This window comes from Gymnoscopelus microlampas (assembly GCF_963454915.1).
Source record: "Gymnoscopelus microlampas genome assembly, chromosome: 3".
In the NCBI taxonomy this organism is placed as follows: Eukaryota; Metazoa; Chordata; class Actinopteri; order Myctophiformes; family Myctophidae; genus Gymnoscopelus; species Gymnoscopelus microlampas.
The window spans coordinates 24,869,648-24,891,095 of NC_139940.1; the positions used below are offsets into that span (position 1 = coordinate 24,869,648).

A 21,448-nucleotide genomic window follows, 5' to 3' on the forward strand; every position below is an offset into this window, starting at 1 on the left:
GCCAGCCCAGCCCAGCGCCACCGCCATTATAAGGCCAATGAGCCTCGGGTTCAAAGTAGGAGAAGTTCAATGCCTACCACAGACAGACAGACAGACAGCCATAGAGTCTTGTGATTGTCTGGGTGTCAAGTTCTCCTGACATTCCGTCTGGCTCAGCCTGCTGCATTTTGATCTGCCCTGCTGCTGAGCGGGAAGAAGTAAACTCAGGCGATCTTTCAACCAACATCACCACTCCCTCTCTCTTTTTTATGACCCCCTCCCTCCATTCCCCCACTTGTATTTCTTTCCCTACTCTCGGGCTTTGCCCCTACAGTTGCTCATGGTGAGCTAATGGCCAGCACATTGATCATGCTTGCTCAACCTCCAAATTGGGGTCAACCACAAAAGAGGCCCCCTTCTCCAGTGTCAGGAAACAACTGCCGATTTCAACCGTCATCTGTGCGTGTTTTCCTGAAAATAACAGAGATATGTCCTCGATTTGCTCCCGTGTGGACACTGACTACACTGAAGCCTGGTTTGCCTGTGTCCTTCAACTCACACAGGGAGGTCACCAAAAACGAGTACGGTCTCCCATTTTTCACCTTTCCTTTCTGCACGCAATTAACCTTTATGTAATTTCTTTAATTGTGGACGTTGACGTGGGGTAGACCCCCATCACCTTTGCATTCATTTCCCTGACACTTTCATTATCACAATAGGTATATGAAATAGACAGGTGCAAAATACATGGCAGCCTCTGTCCTCGCGCTCTGCGAGTTGCCATGGAAACGGCTGATAGAGTATGTTATCGATCGCTGTGTCCAGTCGGAATTGTGTAGCCCCCTGAACCGACTTTTTTTCTGCAGTGATGGGCGTGGATCAATAGCCCGATATTGTATGCTTTTCTCGCCTTCCGTCCTCTATAATAGCAAAAAGGAGAGAAAAAATAATTGGAAAATGTAAGTGATAGTATTTTTGCACTATTCTTGTTGTGAGATGGAAAAAAAATGGCTGGAATTTGATTATATTAAAGGCAGTAAAGCGTTTGTATTTTGAGCATTTGGGACTCCCTCTTCCATGAATGAGGCGCGCGCCTATTTAGCAAAAAAGCAGAATGAGCATGCAGGTGCACAACCCTTTCACCATTTCAACTGTCATTCTGTCACTCTCACTCCAAAATCACTCCTTTTCCTCTGGCACACTATTTACCTATAATGTCATGGTGCATTTACCCTTATTTTTTTTATCCATGTATCCAAATCTACACTTTGTATTCGAATAAATATTATAATCAACCGTTAGAGAGTCTTTTAAACGTGACGGTGAAAGAGGAGCCGCTGTAGACCTGGGGGAGCTCGTTTAAATCTCGCCTGAGGGAACCCTCCAGCTAGGGGTCATGGTTGAAGTCACGGAGCGGCGGATTTAAAGGTGGGCGCTCCTCAAGGTGTCTCTGTCGCCCCGAGGCACGGTCATCACAATTCCTAGAGAGGTGGATATAAAAGTACACGGAGGACAAAGGCTTTTGGACACTTCTATAGAAATTAGCTGAGGAGCTGGGTGATGGTCAACAACCTTGGCTGCCTACAAACAGCTCATGCCCTTTAAAGCATGAACCCATATATCATAATTCATCTCAACAATTCCATTCATTTCTCAATGCAGCTCATTGATATACAATGACAAATGGCTGGGTTTAAAAGAGATAGTTTTGAGTGAAGATAACAGTGGAGCACAGAGAGTAGTGTAAAAAGCAGGGAACCTGAAGAAATAGGATATTGCATACATTCTTACTCAAACATGCCAGGTTTTCCATACATGCACCATCTCAGCACTCAGTTTCACAGATTGTTTAGTCATATTTACAGAAAAGGGGGGGAAGCTATATATATATATATATATATATATATATATATATATATATATATATATATATATATATATATATATATATGTATATATATATATGTGTGTGTGTGTGTGTGTGTGTGTGTGTGTGTGTGTGTGTGTGTGTGTGTGTGTGTGTGTGTGTGTGTGTGTGTGTGTGTGTGTGTGTGTGTAATATACAGTCTCTCCCTCAACACACATGTCAATATGTTTGGTCTTCACTAGGAGGAATGTGCCCTGAGGCTCCCATATGAAATTAGCAGACCATTCCCATGTTGGCTCCCTTTCATGCCCCCACTCGCAATGCGGCCAACACCATTGTATCAATAATTCAGCCACAATTTAGTTGTAGTTGAGCCACATGTTACGGGTCAATTGTAACGGGCACTGTTGCCAGTGTATGCCTGTATGTCTGATCTGTTTGATAAGCTTTCATTCAGTTTGAAACTATTGTGGTTTGTCTAATGCACACATAGGCCGGCTGAGGTTTCAAATTATGTTTGAGGATGTACACTATGCTTAATAATTAAAGTTCCCATTGGGTTATGTTATAATTTTACTTAGCGACCAATGCAAAGTACTTTGCCTGAACAAAAGCTTGCAGCTATGCGTATGGACACACTATGAATGAGCTAAATATGAGGTAATCAACTGGAGAATATTGTGAAGTGACTAATATTGTCACTTCAAAAGGCAGTACATCTTACCAATACCTAATTAGCGGTTTGTCCTATGACCATGTTGTTCACTGAAAACAACAGATTTTGAGTTATTTTCGGTGAACAACGTGATCATACAATGTATACCTACATATAAGAATTCATCCATAGGATCTAGAGTGGGTTCAAACAAGTCTCAGGAGGCCTTCTCCCCCACATACATCCCACCAACACTGCTGGATATCCGCTATGTCTTAAGCCAGCCTAGGGGTGGTGTAACTGCTAAACTTGCACACTGTAGCAGAAATGGAAATCTGCTGTGTGTTTATGTGCATGTGGATGGGAGGAAAGGGCTGGGAGAAGTGCAAAGTGTCTGCCCTTGCACCTCAGTGAGATGAAAAGCCCTTGCAGCCTGGAGAGTAGGAAAACACTAACAGGGCAGAAGTCAAACTCCCCAGGCCTTAGAGAGAGAGAGACAGAGAGAGAGAGAGAGAGAGAGAGAGAGAGAGAGAGAGAGAGAGAGAGAGAGAGAGAGAGAGAGAGAGAGAGAGAGAGAGAGAGAGGGAGAGAATCTATAAAACTTTTTCTTCTCTCCCGCTGGCATAGTGTATGAGCATCTGGTCAAAGTGTGAACCTGGTGTGAAAACTTTACTTATTGAATGTGAACTGTGCATGGCAGTGCAGTGAACTTCCAGGCAGCTGGTGAAAGGCCAAACTGACTGATTGACTGACCAACTGACTGACTGACGAACCTGGTTGAGTGTATTGTACGCTCTGTATGCTCTTGTTGTCCTTTCCCTCTAATTAAATTGATTAATTTAATTTATTTCCCCATTGCAGTCATTAATATTTGTCTGCAATGTCCATCTGCAGACTTGTTTTCTGTGCCCTTTATCTATCTATTGCTATTGATAAAAGCATTCAACTTTTATGGAATGTCAAATATCTTCAAATGGTCAGAAAAGCAACAATAATCTTACATTACTTTTATTTCTGTATTTGAAGCACTACATACAACATGCAGAAATTGGGTTGTTTTCATAAAGCATTGCAAGTCAAAGTCTAATAGTTAACAACACACAATTAAAGATACTTTGATAGAACATTCATTCTATCACAAATATTTCTCTCACAAAAATGAATAAAATATTTACCTTTATCATCTTTTACACATACTTAATGGAAACGCTGTAACACAGAGGGAACAATTATTTTGGTAGAGCAGAAAATAAATGTGCTTATTTAACATGTTTAACATAACAAGTAAATGGTTATGCGGTTATGACAGCAGATCCCCTGGGGAGGACAAAGTAAAATCCTCAGTGTTCATCTATAGGTCCCTTTGGTTCCATTTTGTACACTCTCAGAGTTAAATTAACACTCAGGATTTTACAGTGTACAGTGTTGTGTGAGCAACTAAAGTGAAATATATCTTCAAGCACGACAGTGTGTTTGTGCTGGACCCTTGATGAGTTGTCAGTGTGGCTCTGTGGAAAAACAAGTCTAAGTGATGTGACTCAGGCACCTGACCATCAGCACTTGCGCTGGCTGCTGTGGACCCCTAGGCTGCGGGTCGGCATGGCGACGTATAGTATAGGTATACGGCAGTCAGTAGTTATTCATCATCCATAATGTTAACGATTACAGCATGTCGATAGCAAACCCAGGAGTTAAATGAGTTTGTGCACTCAGCTACGCCTGCGCCTTGCCGGTTCAAGGTCACTCCCTCTCGTCCCTGACAGGAGGGATGATTCCCGGGCCAGGCTGGAAGCACACACATCTTGCCTCAAGGTCAAGTGTGCCACTATTTAGAACAAATAGATACATAAAACACTCAATCTTGTGGGTAGGTAAAGTATGGGCCAGGACCTTGGGCTGGGATAAAGTCGGCTGGCAGCTCGTATATTTTGTCCTGTACTTGTATTTCAGCGTGACACTCTGTCACCCCCCCCCCCACACACACACACACACAGATCTCATGTGTCTCTGGATGACAAACTGTGTTTATCACTTGGCCCGATGGCCAGCTGAATTTCCACTGTGCGGCCCCCTTAAGCTCCTCTGACAAGCATACCATGACCAAACCTACTATTCACCTATGGATAGTACAAAATGCAGGGCTATTGTGTTCGAGCAAGAGCAGGACAAGGCTTGGGCGCGTGGCGAGAGGATACACTTGATTTGGAGTCAGTTAGTAGCTCATGCCTATCGTAATGGACAATGGAGCGAGGGCAAGTGTCTCCCTCCCCTCGCCTCTCTCTCTCCATGCTTCCCCCCAGAGACACGAGCCTGGGGGCCGGGCGCTCTGATGGCCAAGCGTGACATTTAAACCCCTGCCCTCCGGTGGCTTTAAGGGGCTTTGTCGAGGAAAAGGGAGGGGGGGTGCACATAGGTCCATCTGAGCACAGAGAAAGAAAAAAAAGAGGGTACGGTCAGAAGCTCACCCTACTAAACCCCTACTATGCCTCCTCCTCCCTACCCCACTCCGACCCTGGATGCACATGCACTACTCCCCCCCCCCACCCTTGCAGAAATCCTCAGTGTGTCAGTACTGCGGGGGCCCCATTGTGATCAGGCCTGCCACTGAAGAAAAGGGCCCTTTGGTGGTAAACAATTCAGCTGTCCACTCCGATCACAATGGGGCACATCCCATTGCTTTGAGCATCTGTTTTAACTAGGTATTGGTCGCCTCACCACTCAGCAGTGTTGGCCATATAATATGCCCGGTGAGTGACTAAATCCCTACATTTGCTAGCCCACTACCACCTGCTCTCGGCCTCTTTTCTTTTAACATTCCTAATTTGGATCAATACTGTGACTCCATGCTGGCGTCAGTCAAAGGACATGCTAAATAGTCTTGTGTTGGCTATTAGTAGAATTGTATGCTTTTTGGAATAGTGTACTCTGTATAGGCCAACTGTACAAACAAAGTAAATATTTGTAAGGGAGATGCTTCTCCATGAGGATATGAAGCAAGCTGAATTATCTAGACTAGATGGGGTCTAGTTGAGCAGCCATTCCATGGCCACTTACCACCCCTTTGTGGATAGTTTTGGTATTTCATCTAAGCAGCAAGTCTACTACAAGAATAAGGTTGCTGCTTCTTTGTACTAGATAACAATTGTGTGTTGCTATGTGGTGTAATTACATTAAACATATGATTTCTCCTATACATCTAAACATTTATATAAAAAAGAAAAAATCGGACCAATTTGATGACGTTTTAGATATATTTTTTTTAAACAATTTGAATGACACATCCCCTGGATTTCCTCATTCTCTCCCTCATGTTATCTGATTCCAAAGGGTTAACAGTGCGCAGTTCTATGCTGCGGAAACGCTAATCAGCCCTGAAACATTTGCTGCCCTTCTGGCAAGGTCAAAGAGGTCACGGTCCCTGGGCTGGATGTCCACTCCTACCTTCACCCCTCCCCCCTATTGCTGTAAAGCCCTACCCCCCCTTGGGGCCCATAGGCCCTGCAGGCACAATCACCGCAGCGTGACTATAGGCTCACAGAAGCTGGCTTTAATCTATATAGAGCCTAGGGATGGACTACGGCTGTCTGTCCATCAATCTGTCAGTCTCTCTGTCTGACAGAGGGCTTGCCCTGATCGAATGTGGACGGCCCTGGACCTGGGCTATTGACTCAGACAACCCGGATCTCCGGTTTGTGATTGGCCTGCAGAGGCGTCCAGCGGATCCGGCCTGGTGTTTGACCAGCTGATTGATCTGTTAACACTAGCGGCTAGCGTGTGTCCCTGAATTTAATTTCAGAATTCATTTCTGGGAGACGTGTGTGCACAGAAATGATGTAGAGTCCCAGGACCAGAGTGAAGGATTGAGGGTAAGGGAGAAATAAAATTGCAATTTAGATTGCCCGTTTCATTGCTAATGGTAGATATTGGAATGTGCTTGACATAAACTCAGACATTTTCTCATATTTGTCTGTGCTTCAAACCAGAAATATGATTTGAAAATGGTCTATATTGGTCAAAATCATTGCCTTGCAGTAGTCGATTTCCATTGGTTAAAATGCTTTGTGTGCTAGAATCTTCTGGAGCGCACAATTTGCAATAATTGTGTTGCTCAGTATATGGTTCTTTATTTTCCGTGCCAGTGGATATGTTTTGCCTTTTGGGTGTTCTTTGTCTTATATTTCATAAAAGTGACTCAATGATTTAGGGTTTCTATAATGTCTACAGCAAAGGCACTGATAACTAAAATGGCAAATACATGGCTAGGCCTACAAAGGGACCTTTACTGCCATTGCATTTCATCACTTATCAATACTCAGAGAACCCCTGCTGTCAAAATAGTAAGAAAATTGTTGAAAAATGCCACCAGTCAGGCTAAGATGTTAGGTAACCCTTATTCATTTCACAGCTCATAAACATTGTCAACGGGTGTGTGCGTATATTGTCCACCACAGGTTTTGACTGTTATCAGCAATACCCATAAAAACAGAGACAATGAAATAAATGCAGTTTGCCAAGACAATGCCTATGTTAGGATGTGAGGGCTGATTTGATGGAGTCTCTCTCCCCCCTCTGGCCTGCTGCAGACAGAGAGAGAGAGGCCTGCTTGGATATGCATCACAAAGGCTTCCTGCAGTATTGATCCGCAGTGGGTTAAGGCAGTCTATCAGCAAATGTCCCCCTCTCTGGGAAAAACAACAGGAGATTAAAAACACACAGCCTGCCGGGCGGGAGGCTGCTGATGGCCCCTTATCTGGGCCCAAAGGTCACTGTGTACAGATATAATCCACTTTCACTTAACAGCTTCATTTAAGGCACCTCACATGCAAATGGTTCCGCGTTAGGGCCCCTTCAGAAAGGAAAGCTGTTTTTCGAGGAGTCCAAAGCTACATTTCTGTCTGTTGTAAAGTGCAAGCAAGCTGTTAAAGCTTGAAAGCAGGAACCTGAGACTGTTTAAGCTGTGACAACATTTTCAATCTTGTTCAAGTAGTTTCCTGCTACTTACAGGTCAAAATCTTAGTCCGAATACTGAACATTAACCACACATGAAAGCTGGCATCCTATTTTGGGAAAATCTTCAAATGTAATTGTTTTTTTCCCCCCAAATTTTCTAAAATAGCAAAAACAGAAGATCTACAATCTCACAGCACTTTGCAATGTGACACACTGTGAGCTTGCAGATCAGCTATTTTTGTCATTTGTCGTACAATGAGGTACAGTATGTACTTAAGTGGTTTCTCTTTTCCAACCCTGAGATAAATGCAGGTGTGTGAGGGTTTTTAATCACTGATGAAAAAAGAATAGTCTTGGACAGAGCTACTCAGTTATGAGTTGATAGTGTGCTTTTATTTCTATTCCCCAAATGTAATATTAACCATTTCAAAAATGCAATATGAACACAATTATAATGCAAAAGTAAAACACGTTATGTAAAGAAAGGCAGGCAAATCCATGCAAAGTAAAATATCAATATTATTTTAAACAAGTAAACAATCTCATATGGACAGTTAAATCATAGCCCAAACAGAGCCTGAACATTTTCACCCTTTCCAAATAATCATGGCACTTGTTGAAATAAAAGTGGTATAATAATGCATTATATATATAAATGCAACTACATTACAATGTAACAGTACTGCGGGGTTGGGTGTCATCGATGGACAGTGAAATCATTGCTGAAACAGAGCCTGAACGTTTTCACACTGAATGTGGCATGCCCTTTCCAAATAATCACACCACTTGTTGAAATAAAAGTGGCATAAAAATGTAAAATAAAAAAAAATGAAGGAAAAAAAACATTACTGTACATTACAGTTCAACAGTACTGCGTGGTTGGGTTTCATAGGGTTCCTTGGGCTCACTGAATTTGCGTTTCTTTGAGGAGGGCAAGACCACCTCCTGGCTGTTGAGAAACCTGAACTGAGACATCTGAAAAGAGCAGAGGAAATACAGTAGGTGTAAGAGAAGCTGAAGTCAAATAATTGGTCACAAACAAAGGGTTCATGTGTGATATGATTAGTGAACATATTTAGTTCAGATGCACTTCCTTCTTGACTTGTAAATTAGCAAATGGAATTGATTTGTTTTACAGTCTGTGGCTACAGCAAATATGAAATGAAATCCTACTTAACCCATTAAGGCCTGAGGTTCCGATTCTACAAAATGTCTTCTAAATCCTAACAGTTTTCTGAAAAACTTATGTTACTATATCAGTGGTTCTCACACTTTTTCATGTCAAGGAACCCCAAAATGATATGCATTTGGCCGCTGACCCGCATCTCAAAATATTTTGCTCCAGGGACCTCCCCAGAAGATTTCAGTAAAAAATGTTCGCTTTAAAAAATATATATATTCAAAGATTTACAAAATAAATCATGAATTTTTCAAAAATAGCATAATTACAAGCTCATAGTGCAGCACTCGGTGCCGCGCTATGAGCTATGCTTGTATATCTGCTATTTTATCTGTCACGGTCATGATTAAATCACATAAGAATAAAGGTATTTCTGATAAGCGACAGTTCATTAGCATAGAGTACAACATGTATTTCTCACCTGTTTGTCCTGGATGGGAGGGAGCTTCTTGGCTGTCTTCTGTACCTCTTTGGTTTTCTTCTCCTGCACACACAACAATTGTGAGAGTCATCAGCTTTGTGTGAGATACTAACATGAACTGAGCTCATGAACAGTTCAAAATAACCCCAGAGCTAGGATCCTTCATTCATTTCAGACTAGTACTGAATTCTAGGAATCAAGGTTCAGATAACGGAGATACCGGAGGTGTCGCCAAAAACTAATATATAATAATAAAAATAAATCAAATGGATGACAAGACTTAAACATATAACATAGTGTTACTCAAAAAAGTATGAAACAATACTCAAAACGTTGACGATGAAATAAAGGGATGAAATCCATAAATATTATATGGTATATACCTTATTAATATTGATATATTGTATCAAAATAATGATCATATTATGCAGCTAATTCAATACTCGATGTTGAATACTACAGTATTGAATTAGTACATTGCAGTTTTTAAGTCCTTTTACTATCAACAGTATAATGTCGCTGTTCGGAAGGAACCTTGTGCCTGTTTCACATTTTTATGCCCCTCTGTAAAGTAATGCCCTACTTCATCATACAAGAGTGTCGCACTAAAGTAGTGAAAATAGCAGATCTACAAGCTCATAGCGCAGCACTCGGTCCCGCGCTATGAGCTTGTATATCTGCTATTTTATCTGTCTCTGTAGTACAGAGATGACACGGTCATGATAAATAACATAAGAATAAAGGTATTTCTGATAAGCGACAGTTCATTAGCATAGAGTACAACATGTATTTCTCACCTGTTTGTCCTTGATGGGAGGGAGCTTCCTGGCAGTCTTCTGTACCTCTTTGGTGGTTTTCTTCTCCTGCACACACAACAATGGTGAGAGTCATCAGCTTTGTGTGAGATACTAACAAAAATAAATGTTGTTAGGCCAAGTCCAACAACATTTCTAACGAGATTTGTGAAACAGCGTGAAAGGAGCCTCCCCACACACTAGCGCTGTGTTTCATAAACAATTATAACAATATGTAGAATTATGTTTTGGTAGCCATACAGCCAACAAGTTGAAGAAATTGCAGATTTGATGCTGAAGTGGGACGTACCAGCCCTGACAAAAAAAGGATAGTCATGTTGTATTTTAAAACAAAATGCCAGACAGTTAACCTTTGCTTTTATGAAATATCTGAGACCTTTAGGATTTTCTGGAAGATTGAACATGCATTCTATTGCTAGTTTGACCACTTCAAATACTTGAATAACTGAAAATAGGCTATCTACAAGCTTACAACACGTCGATGTGTTGTATTAGCTTGTAGATCTTCGGTGTGCGGCATGCTTTCATAGAAGACAGGCTGGCTTCTATGGAATCCAAATGACTGAAATCAGTTGTGGCGACTGAGAACTTTAATCCATTATTTTTTATACTAGGGCTGCCTATTGTTGGTGACTTGACATTGTTATCCACCACATGGACCATAGTGTGATAGTACTGTATTCCTAATATATTGAGATCCTCAACTTTGTATTGTGGGGGTCTTTTTATACCTGTTATATCACCTTTAGAAACAACATTTTATCATCATTGTCATCAAAACTCAGTTAAACATAAAGTCACACTGTGTACGTTCTTCAATTAAATAAAAGTTATTTTTGACTGGGATATTTTCATAATAACCATTCCACATAAATGTGTTTTTTTTTTTTTACAACTTTTCTAAACACAAAATGTAGTTACAAGTGTGTACCCCAGAAACTTGTGCCAAAATGACACAGGCTACTGCTATGTACCAGAAATGTATTGATCTATCTTATAGCGGTTTCACACTACGGCCCCGGGTGCGCACCCTGGGCCACTTGGCTGATGTTGTGGTAGTGTGAACGTTGCGTATCGTTCCCCGAAACGGATCCCCGTTCCGTTCCCGAAACCACCTCCGGAGGCAGTCTCGGATCCGAATCATGCGTCCTCGGAGACGGTACGCTGCAGTGTGAAAGCAAGCGTACTGTTTGACGGAAGTGGCCCGCTATTTGTAATAGGTGACGGTATATAAACTCGACAAAAACAGTCAACAAAAAGACGTCGCAGATCAATCCACAGGGGTTCAACCATGGCCGGATCCCGCGGGTTAATTTTATCATTAAATGACCAAATGAACCCGCGGGATGATGCGCTAAAACCCGCAATATTTATATATAAAACGTATTTATTTATTTATATAAAACATTACATACAGAAATAGAATGAGAGCGCGAGATAGAAAGAGAGGCCGTGTCATGGCCATATAATGACAGCAACAATATATATATATATATATATATATATATATATATATATATATATATATAATAGTATATCTTGTGGATATCTTGTGGAGTTTCAGCTACTATGCATCCCAGAAATATATAGCTTATAAGGCTTTGTAATTTGAAATTTGTAAGTAAATATAACTCATTTAGATGGTAGGTTTATGGTTTCCCATGGACTATAGCCGTTTCACTCATGATGCAATTTCTCTTTCATAACAGATACATACATGTGCCAGATAATCCCCACACAAAGAGAGTAAAAAAAGAAAAGACGTTACTTCACTGACTTCACTGTATGAAGTATAGGCTAGTTGCCTTTTCATAAATTATATATTTTTGTACTTAAGCTGTCGTGAAAGTTTATAATATTCAGAGAAATGTAAGGTTTCAAATACAAAAGTAGTAGTTGTTGTGAAGGTTAGCAAACTGGACATTTAGACTGAATGTTTCCTGTATCCTCATCTTGCGCAAATGCACACAAGTGTTTCACCAGGTTTTATTTGTGTTGTTTCTCATAAGCGTGCATCCGTTGTCTGTCAACAACACGCGCGCCAACAACACAGCAGTCTGTGCCTTGACTTCTGTGCGCTCAGTGCGCTCCTGACTCTCTCCAGGCGGCAACCTTATATTTATGCGCGACCAGCACAAACATTGTCGCATAGTTGATGACGTCTGTGTCCACTGGCGAAGCACTATGTGCATGCCGCCACCTATAGGATCGGGGGTATATATGCAAGTGTTCTCGGGCGCGTTAGAGCCTTGGCCAGTGTGAATGCGGGCCAGCCAAGCGCACTCGGAAACGGAGCGGTCTGGAGTGCGCACGCGGAACCATAGTGAGAAACGGCCCTTAAAGTCAAAAAGTTTCAAAATAACCCCAGAGCTAGGATCCTTCATTCATTTCAGAGTAGTACTGAATTCTAGGAATCAAAGTTCAGATAACGGAGATACCGGAGGTGTCGCCAAAAACAAAAAGAAATCAAATGGATATGACAAGACTTAAACATATAACATAGTGTTAATCAAAAAAGCATGAAACAATACTCAAAATGTTGACAATGAAATAAAGTTTCAAAAAGATAATTATCATATTATGCAGCTAATTCAATACTCGATGTTGAATACTACAGTATTGAATTAATACATTGCAGTTTTTAAGTCCTTTTACTATCAACAGTATAAGGTTGTTGCTGTTGGGAAGAAACCTTGTGCCTGTTCCACATTTTTATGCCCCTCCGTAAAGTAATGCCCTACTTCATCATACAAGAGTGTCGCACTAAAGTAGTGAAAATAGCAGATCTGCAAGCTCACAACGCATCGCATAGCTCTTGTAGGCTATTTTCACTATTTCAAAATGCTTTTCAAATAATAATAAATAAAGGAACTGTTTTGGACAAGGTTTCCACCCAACAAAGCTACAGTCAGCTCAGACAAAGCTACAGTCAGCTCAGAATAGACTGATCAGGGTCATCCTAGGGTTAGGACCCAGATCCCATATAGGTAGGAACCAGTTTAGAGAACTCAACTGGCTCCCGGTAGAATCCAGGGTAATCATGGCCAGATTGACCATGGTTCATAAGATAATATATGGAGAGGTCCCCATATTTTTAAAGACATGTTTTACTCAGAGAAGCGAAGTACACCATTTTTTCACCAGAGCCAGTGTAGCAGACGTGAGCCTTCCGGCTTTTAAAAGTAAAGTAGGCAGGGAATCATTTACTTACATAGGAGCCACACAGTGGAATGACCTCGAAAACAGTGTCAAACTGACAACAAATCTGAGGACTTTTAAATACAAAACTAAAGCATGTCTATTAGAAAAGGTTCCCCTATAGAGGGTCTTTAGACTAGGAAAGAAAAGGTAGCACCTGTTTGTGTACTGTGTATGTTACTTGTGTTCTTGTATTGTTTGTTTGTATGTACTGTGAATGTTATTTGTGTTTTGTATTGTTGTGTAATGTGTACTGTTTCTGTACTGTGTATGTCACTTGTGTTTATGTAGTGTTACGTTAGTTACATGTGTTGTATTGTAAAGTTTTTTTAAAGTATTGATTGTTAATTGTAAGAGGACCTCAACGGAAATAAGTCTCAGGACTTTCTTGTGTTATCCTCGAACTGCGGTGACCATGTGGTGATGGCTTTTCAAATAAATCAAATAAAAAATAAAAAAAAACAGCGACGATAACTAGTTATTGTTGAGTACTTATTGGTTAACAGACCATGGTGGACTTGATGACTCTGCCACTCCTGGTCTTGGTGATGCCCATCTCCATGTCAGAGGTCCTCTTCACCAAAGTATCCATCTGAGAGTAGGCCAGTCACAATTACTACATCATTCGCTTTCTCACAATTATTTGAGATAATTGCAGTTGTTTTCGCATAATCGTCAGAATCATTTACATTAATCTGTATAAATTCATCTGTTTCATACACTTTCAAACATCACATTTAAAACAAACCTACATTTTTGATTGATTGATTGAATACTTTATTATTAAATATGGCCTGTTTTGAATGTAGTACATTATTTAAGTTGATTCGATTTTTTTGTTTACAAACCATGAAAGATGTTTTTATATGTTACATTAAATTGTTAATCGCAATTATTTCTATGACAACTAGACCATACCCGGTCGACGCATCCGTGGGGGGATATACGCACATGATCTGGCAACCCGGGAGGCAGTTCGTCCCATAGCTGGGCAGCCGCAGCTATGGGACGACATTCTTTGACACAAAAACGCTAATAAGAAGCTGAGATTTGATTAAATTGAAAAACGGGCTTCACAGTTAAGTTCAGATGGTAATGGTCAATGGCTGTGTGCAAAATCAGAGCAATTGGTCCAGCCAGTGGGGAGAACCGGGTAGCTTCACCACCACCACCACCACTACAAACGCACAGAGGTTACTAGAATTATAGTAGGATAGTAGGATTATCGTCAGGTAAAATGTAATGATCGTGACAGCCATATCTGAGAGGGGACAGATGCTGAGTAATACCATGACAACTCTTGCCGCCCTCATATCCATGCTTACATAAGATCTGCCTGCACATCTTCAGGTTGTAACCATTTGTAATGTTTTGGTCACAGTCTGTTCTCTATCATCCATTATTAAAATAACTGATGCCAAATTATGACAAAATACCTAACATTTACGTTTACACACTGTGTTTCTACAAATTTTACATTTCCAAATACAATTTCCAGACCTTAACGTTTTGAATGGATTTTGAGGGTTGACTGTAATATGACTATTAGAGTGGAAATTGTACAAGATTTCATTGGTAATCAGTGGCTCAATAATAAAATAGACTGCACTGTGTATGAGTATCCATGCATGTTTGTGTGTGTGTGTGTGTGTGTGTGTGTGTGCAAATAAATAAATTATAACACCCACCTGTGAGTTCTCTGTGATTTCTTCACGGATCTGAATCGTCTCTTGACAGCTCAGCTGGACTTCTACCAAATGTAAAATAGCAATTTTTAAGGATTTATAAGGCCTTGACATCAACTTAAAGTAAAATAAATTATTACAAAGTGGTCTTCAATATTTTAATGGGTAGAGTTCTAACTTTTAACACTGCCAGAGTAAGCAGTTTGATTCCTCAGGAGTCATCCATGATTAAAAAAAATAACATTCGTAGTATTATAAGATACTTTTCTATAAGAAAAGGTTTAACAAGTATGCTAACCAGTTGGCAAAGAATCTCATTAAAGCCAAACCACAGTGATACAGATGAAAGGGAAATACATAGAACATTTACCAGTGTTGTCCAAGTACGAATTCACTTTGATGGTGTTCTCCACACCTTCACTCGTGTGATTCTAAAGATGCAATCATTAGTAGGTCAATACAGTACGGTAATAAAGTACAGTGACCACATCAACGTACCAGTTCAGATGTAATAGTACAAAACGATACAAATATTTACATTGCACTGACACAGCAATGGCTCATTTCAAATTGAAAGATTATAATGTATCACTATTTGCCCAACGGTTAAGCCAAAATTGAGCCCAAACAGAGACATGCCTCACTGCTATGGAAAGAGAAGGAGAAAGGCAGGCACCTTGTGTGTTGTAATCTGTGTCACAGCGCCATCAACCTCCAGAAGCCACTTGTCCCTCGCAGTCACAGCCTGCTCCTCCTCCACCTGTGAACAGCAGACGAATCAATGTCAATCAAAATAACGCCCAGGGGTCTTACTTGCATGACTTCTATTAATCAGAAATCTCTTGACACCCTTATGAAGCAACATGCAGTATATGAAACAAATGGCTGAGAAAAAATATGTTTTATTTGGTGGGAGAGACAGAATGTGTTAAATCTTCCTTTTGTGCCTTACATTTTTTTCATATCAATGTTGGCACACATACGTAGGCGAGGTGTATTGTATACAATAGGTGTGTGCTCCTTTAAGATGCGATGTCTAGTTTATGACATGTTCTAGTACTTCATTTTAGAGTATATGTCGACTTTTTTTCTTTAACATAATATTTCTCCTTCAATTAGTTTCTTCTTTTTTCGTTGCAATGTTTAACATTTTCGCTTATGTTTACTAAGAAGGATTTCCCTACTTGAAATAGCATAATGCTAAAATTATCCCCCTCAATCATTACTTGTGAGTGCGTTTCTGTAGTAGTCGCTAGTGCAGCAACAGAGATCGCCCTCGTTGCCTGGCTTCCCACCCACAAGCATTACATTAGTTGTAGCGCTTGGCCAAGCTGGATGCAGTGGTGGGCAGGAACACAACTCTTTGCCAGTTGTATTTACATGTAGAAAGTGGCTGAATGCTACTTACCTTTACAATACAGATCTGTTACAATACAGATAAATCGCGTTTATAATAATAAATCGTTTGGACCCAACAGCACACAATGTTGCTGTCCTTTTCACAGCAGCCATTTTGACAGAAAGACACAGCTCAAAATAATTATATCATTAATTGTTGTGGGTGTGTTGATTTACTGTAGGCATTACTGTGCAAGCATTGAAAGCTCACGTGATCAACTCTATGTCTCTCTGTGGTCACATCGACCTTCAGAGTGTGGAACGGGGTGACCACTTCGCCCATGGTCAGCTTGACTGCCTCCTTCTCAAACTCCATGGTGTCACTGTCACCCTCCTTGAAGCCCGGTGGCTGGTAGTCTGGTGGGGTGACTGGAAGAAAAGACAAACCATAATGTACAAGCGGACAATCAGCTTCACACAAATTCTCCCCAGAACAGGGGTAGTATGTGTAACTTTAACTTATTTTGATTTAAATGCCTGACCAATGTAACTCAGTGTAACAATTAATTCTTAAGACTCTGCTTTGGGGTATTATATTGCAAGAAAGTTGTGTGTACGTGTGTGTACTGTACATGTGTGTGTTGTACCATCATCATAGTAGGACAGCTTCATATTGAGACAGACGTTTTCTGGCAGGGGACCCAGGTTCTGCATCAAAGTGTAGAGCTTTCTCACAAGCAAGATGCTGGCCTTCATAGTGTTGGCGTATGGCATTGTCACCGTCTTGTCACTATTTTTGCTGAGGTTAAGGGGAAGCAGGGTAGTAAATTAACACCATCACCAACCACTAACTGATACTGGCACATTTCTTGCTTGAGAAGCTATCAAGAAGCTGCAACATTGGTAGGTAAACAAACGCAATGTGGTGGTCCTTTTTGTTATAAAAAATCATCTGATTAACAAGAGGTTAAGTCAACAATTGTTGCATGACAATGACATCACTTACGCTTGAAGCTTATAAGCAGCTTCAAGCGTATGCCCGCTATTCCGTCAAGTGTATGGTGTCGCATAACAGTGACGTCACCCACTAATCCTTGGTATCTTTATCCTAGTCTTCAACTAGCGAAGTAGCCGCGTAATTTCCAATCGCAATCACCATGGGTGGAGTGGAACACATTAACTTGGACAGCTACGGCCAAACCCCTCACGTGACCGTGTATAAGCGACGAGATTGGTTAAAAAACATTAACCTGGCTATAGACGACTAGTATGGTTGGCTAGTCTCGCCATGCGACCTACGGTCGCTAGGGGGGCGAGACAATAAAATACTGAACCAGAAGTCTCATTACAGTTCTTCACACTTTTGTATTAGCATTCCTATTCTCATATCAAAGCATATTGTATAATTGTACCTTTCAAAGTCCATCTTGGGTCCCTTTTCAGTGTATTGTATCTTAAACTGGTAGCATTCTGTCACCTTCTGAAAGTCAAAAAGAGAGACCAATGTAAAGATGGACATAAGCTTCAAGGTCCATGTAACCTGGATGTAAAGTTGGTGCAAAACATTAATAAATACAAGGACAGATGCTGTGGAAGTACCTGTGGGTTCTCTGGATCGGTGTAGATCTAGAATGTGATGAAAAGACAAAACATTAGCCCATTGTATATGTTTGAATTTCATAATGGCCTAACATATTGTCAATCATGATACTCACAGATAGGACAACTGCTCGCAGCTGGTCAAAAAGCAAGGGAAATGTGTGTTAATGGTTGCAAAAGCAAATCATTGAGAACATACTGTATTTCAAATGTTTTGGCAGTTTGAAGAACTTCTTCAAACTAAATAATCATAAAGAAAAGTTTACATCAAAATCGCCAAGATAATATTTAAAGGGGTAACTGGCTTACATATTTTCTCTGAAGGGCATCAAAGCTTCCCTGCAACCTGAAGAGATGAAACGCAACTAATCAACACTAAACGCATGCTGACATTCTCACACACACATATCCCTTTAGGATACAGTGAGTACTGGATCGTGATAATAAAGCAAAGTCTTATAGCATCCCTGTGTGTGTGTGTGTGTGTGTGTGTGTGTGTGTGTGTGTGTGTGTGTGTGTGTGTGTGTGTGTGTGTGTGTGTGTGTGTGTGTGTGTGTGTGCGCGCGCGCGTGTGTGTGTGTGTGTGCGTGTGTGTGTGTGTGTGTGAGAATAACAACTGGTGAACTTGTTAATTGTGTACAAATGAAATGAAGAGCAAAGTTTTGATCAATGTCAATCATTTGAGAACAGGTACTACAAAGGTACTACAAAGTTGATTCATCAACAAAACTAATTATAGCATGGTTTTAATTGTCTCCTTTACCTCCTACTGATATAGTATTTTGAGTGTAGGTTATAACAAACAATAATACACAAAGGCTGCCATTTCTTTACTGAAGGGTTATTCAGACATCCTCCAGCGCTAAATGCAATTTTCTGTAATCAAGTTCAAACTAAAAATCTTTATTTTGGTTAAACTGAATGAAGGTCATGACTCATCACTCCCAAACTACCCACTAATTGTAGAACATGAATAATAACATGAACTAATAAGAAGCTCTGTAGAAATGCTGGGTCCATTCCATATAAATAACTATTTATATCACTAACATAACAGAGAAAGAAATGTATAATTTTCCTGACAATATCATTCACTCGTGTCTAGGAACTGGCTATTAACATCAAGTGTATAATTGCTAAACAAAACCACTGGTCTAATCATTAGATAAGGACTTGTTGTGTGGAACTTTTTGGGATACTGACCATTGAACAATCTGACTAGCACCGGGAGAGCTTCGCTCCTCCCTGAGAATCATCACTTTCTGCTCTGTATGAGAGGAAAAGGGAAATAAGGAGCTTGTTAGAAACAATTTGAAGCATTTACACCCCCATTATATTGTAGGCCTATGAATCACCTACAGTAGATGAAACACTAAGAGGACCAGTATTAACCCATTAAGACTTGGAACGCATCTGTGTCATTTTTAGATTTGAGCTAAAAAGCATTATTTTACACTTTGGCTATTCAAAAATAGCAGACATACAAGCTCATAGCGCGGCACCGAGTGCCGCGCTATGAGCTGGTAGATCTGCTATTTTTGAAAAATCGAGAACATGTGTGCAAATCTTATTTATATTTTTAAAGCAAACATTTGTAACTCAAATCTTTGCTTCTGGGGGTCCCTGGGACCAAATCTTTTGAGATGGGGGTCCGCGGCCAAATACATATACATTTTTTTAAACTGTTAGGATTTAGAATACATTTATAGTATCGGAACCTCAGGCCTTAATGGGTTCATGCATACTGATATAACTGAGCTAATCATCAGGGCTGGGAGCACACATTTTGAAATATCTCAAAATATCACCAGCCACTTTCTAAACTTTCCCAACTACCATATATGTTATTATAATCGAACACAAACAGAATTTGGCTTGCGTTTGGCGGTCTCCTGCTAGTCATACAGCTTACCTCCAACATATTTGTTCCCATACGCTGTCTCTGGGAAGAGCCCCCTGAGGTAGGTTATGCTGGAGACTGCAATAGCCAGAAGTTTCTTAACAACAACCAAGGATTGCTGTTCTGTGGCAACCACATTTGGTATTTGCAGTGTTTCCTGGAGGAGTACAAATTATTCACAGATTGAATGGTAAGCTCAGGTCAAAATTGCAAAAAAAAATCCATGATCACACACTAACTTCATTAATCAGTTTAAACATGCTTGCTATTTGATTGTGGCTTGTGCTTACATAAGTTTTTTTTTTTATAATTTGAAGTGATAAATAGATACAAACCTGTTTCACTGCTGGTACCTGAGCAGATCTCACACGCTGCTGTGATGCCATGGTTATGATGAACACTAGGCTGTCAGTTGTCTCCAGTCAAGCACACACTGCCCAATGAAAAATGAAAAACTGCCCAAGTTACTACTGTAAACAGTGGTGTAAAGTAACTAGTACATTTACTCAAGTACTGTACTTAAGTACAATTTTGAGGTATTTTTTACTTTACCAGTTTTCCAATATTTCCAGTTTTCAGTACTTTTAATTCTACTCCACTACATCTCAGAGGCAAATGTTGTACTTTTACTCCACTACAATTATTTGAAAACTTAAAAAGAAAATTGAATTCCGGACTTTTACTTGTTTACTTTACTTCATCTTATATTGAATCAGCATTCAATCTGAATTAGTCCATTAATTAGCAAGCTAATTCAAGACACCAATGCTAGCTAATTTCACATTTAGCTAACACAGCTACGTTAACTTGACATCCCAGAGACTAGTTTAAATTGAGTGATATTAAGGTAAATTAATGTATCTTAATCGTTATATTAGCAATGGGAAATGTATCTCATACTTACAGGACAACTCTATGAGATTGTGTTTCATTGAATTAACGTATTAGACTTAATTTAGCGAGCATTTAAAGAAATAACCCTGCAGCTGCTGTTAAATGACGGCGAACTCGTTCCCGCTGTCTGCTTGATTGACATGAGTCAGCGACGTCCCTCTCAACAAAATACAGCCAATCAAAAGGCACGAGGCTCCACCTGGACCCGCCCACTACGCAATGTTAACCTACAGACGATCTACAACAAGCCCCCCTTCCCCCCAAGCTTGGCGATCTGCTATAGTAGATCTTGTAGGTCTGCTATTTTCGATGCGATGGGGTGGAGGCTGGAGGGTGAAGAAGAAGAAAAAAGAAAAAACGAACTTAAAATATCAAAAGTAAGTACTCATTATGCACAATGTCCCATTTCATGTCCCGTTTTGAAATGTATAACAATCATTTGAAAATAGCAGATCTACAAGCGACATTGTGAGCTTGTAGATCTGCTATTTTCAAATGGCCGAAATGTATATTGGGCGGAAGTGGTTAAAGTATGTTTTGTGATAATAATCAAAATCTACAAAGTAACTAGTTACTAAAGTTTTCAAATAATTGTAGTGGAGTAAAAAAAAAACTTGAGTACTTTTTCCACCACTGCTCTGATCACATTGGACCGTTTACTGTCAGTTTCCGTTCCTGGCATTTCATTGGCTGTTTTCAGGGGCTTCTTCCGTCGCCTCCGTGTTGCTATTGGCTACTGTAAATGTCAATCACACTCGGGAAATCCCTAGTGGTGATGTCACAGACCCTCTCGCCATTTTTGTTGAGGAGCAGTCAGCAGTGTTGCCATGTCCACTTATTATAAGTGACTTTGGGATGTTTTTTTCTGTAAAGTTGCTTGTAAATATTGGTATTTTTTGGGGGCTTGTTTCTAAAGTGTAGTTGCTTATTTTGGGCTTGCTTGCTTCCTAATGTTGTTTGAACAGTG

General features: G+C 40.3%; 1 protein-coding gene across 1 annotated transcript; it reads right to left on the reverse strand.

The window, feature by feature from the left end:
* Positions 1 to 8,306: 8,306 nt before the first annotated feature.
* Positions 8,307 to 19,992, reverse strand: hormad1 (HORMA domain containing 1; the record flags this gene model as incomplete). The annotated part of the gene is made up of 17 exons (XM_084052273.1): positions 19,923 to 19,992; positions 19,600 to 19,744; positions 18,891 to 18,954; positions 17,997 to 18,033; positions 17,804 to 17,824; positions 17,688 to 17,714; positions 17,501 to 17,568; positions 16,736 to 16,887; positions 16,360 to 16,517; positions 15,427 to 15,510; positions 15,121 to 15,181; positions 14,754 to 14,815; positions 13,574 to 13,657; positions 9,834 to 9,915; positions 9,230 to 9,234; positions 9,053 to 9,115; positions 8,307 to 8,426 (listed from the first exon to the last, which is right to left on the reverse strand). Exons 1-17 carry the CDS (start codon positions 19,971 to 19,973, stop codon positions 8,307 to 8,309), a joined length of 1,284 nt encoding a protein of 427 aa, XP_083908399.1. The 5' UTR covers positions 19,974 to 19,992.
* Positions 19,993 to 21,448: the final 1,456 nt, after the last annotated feature.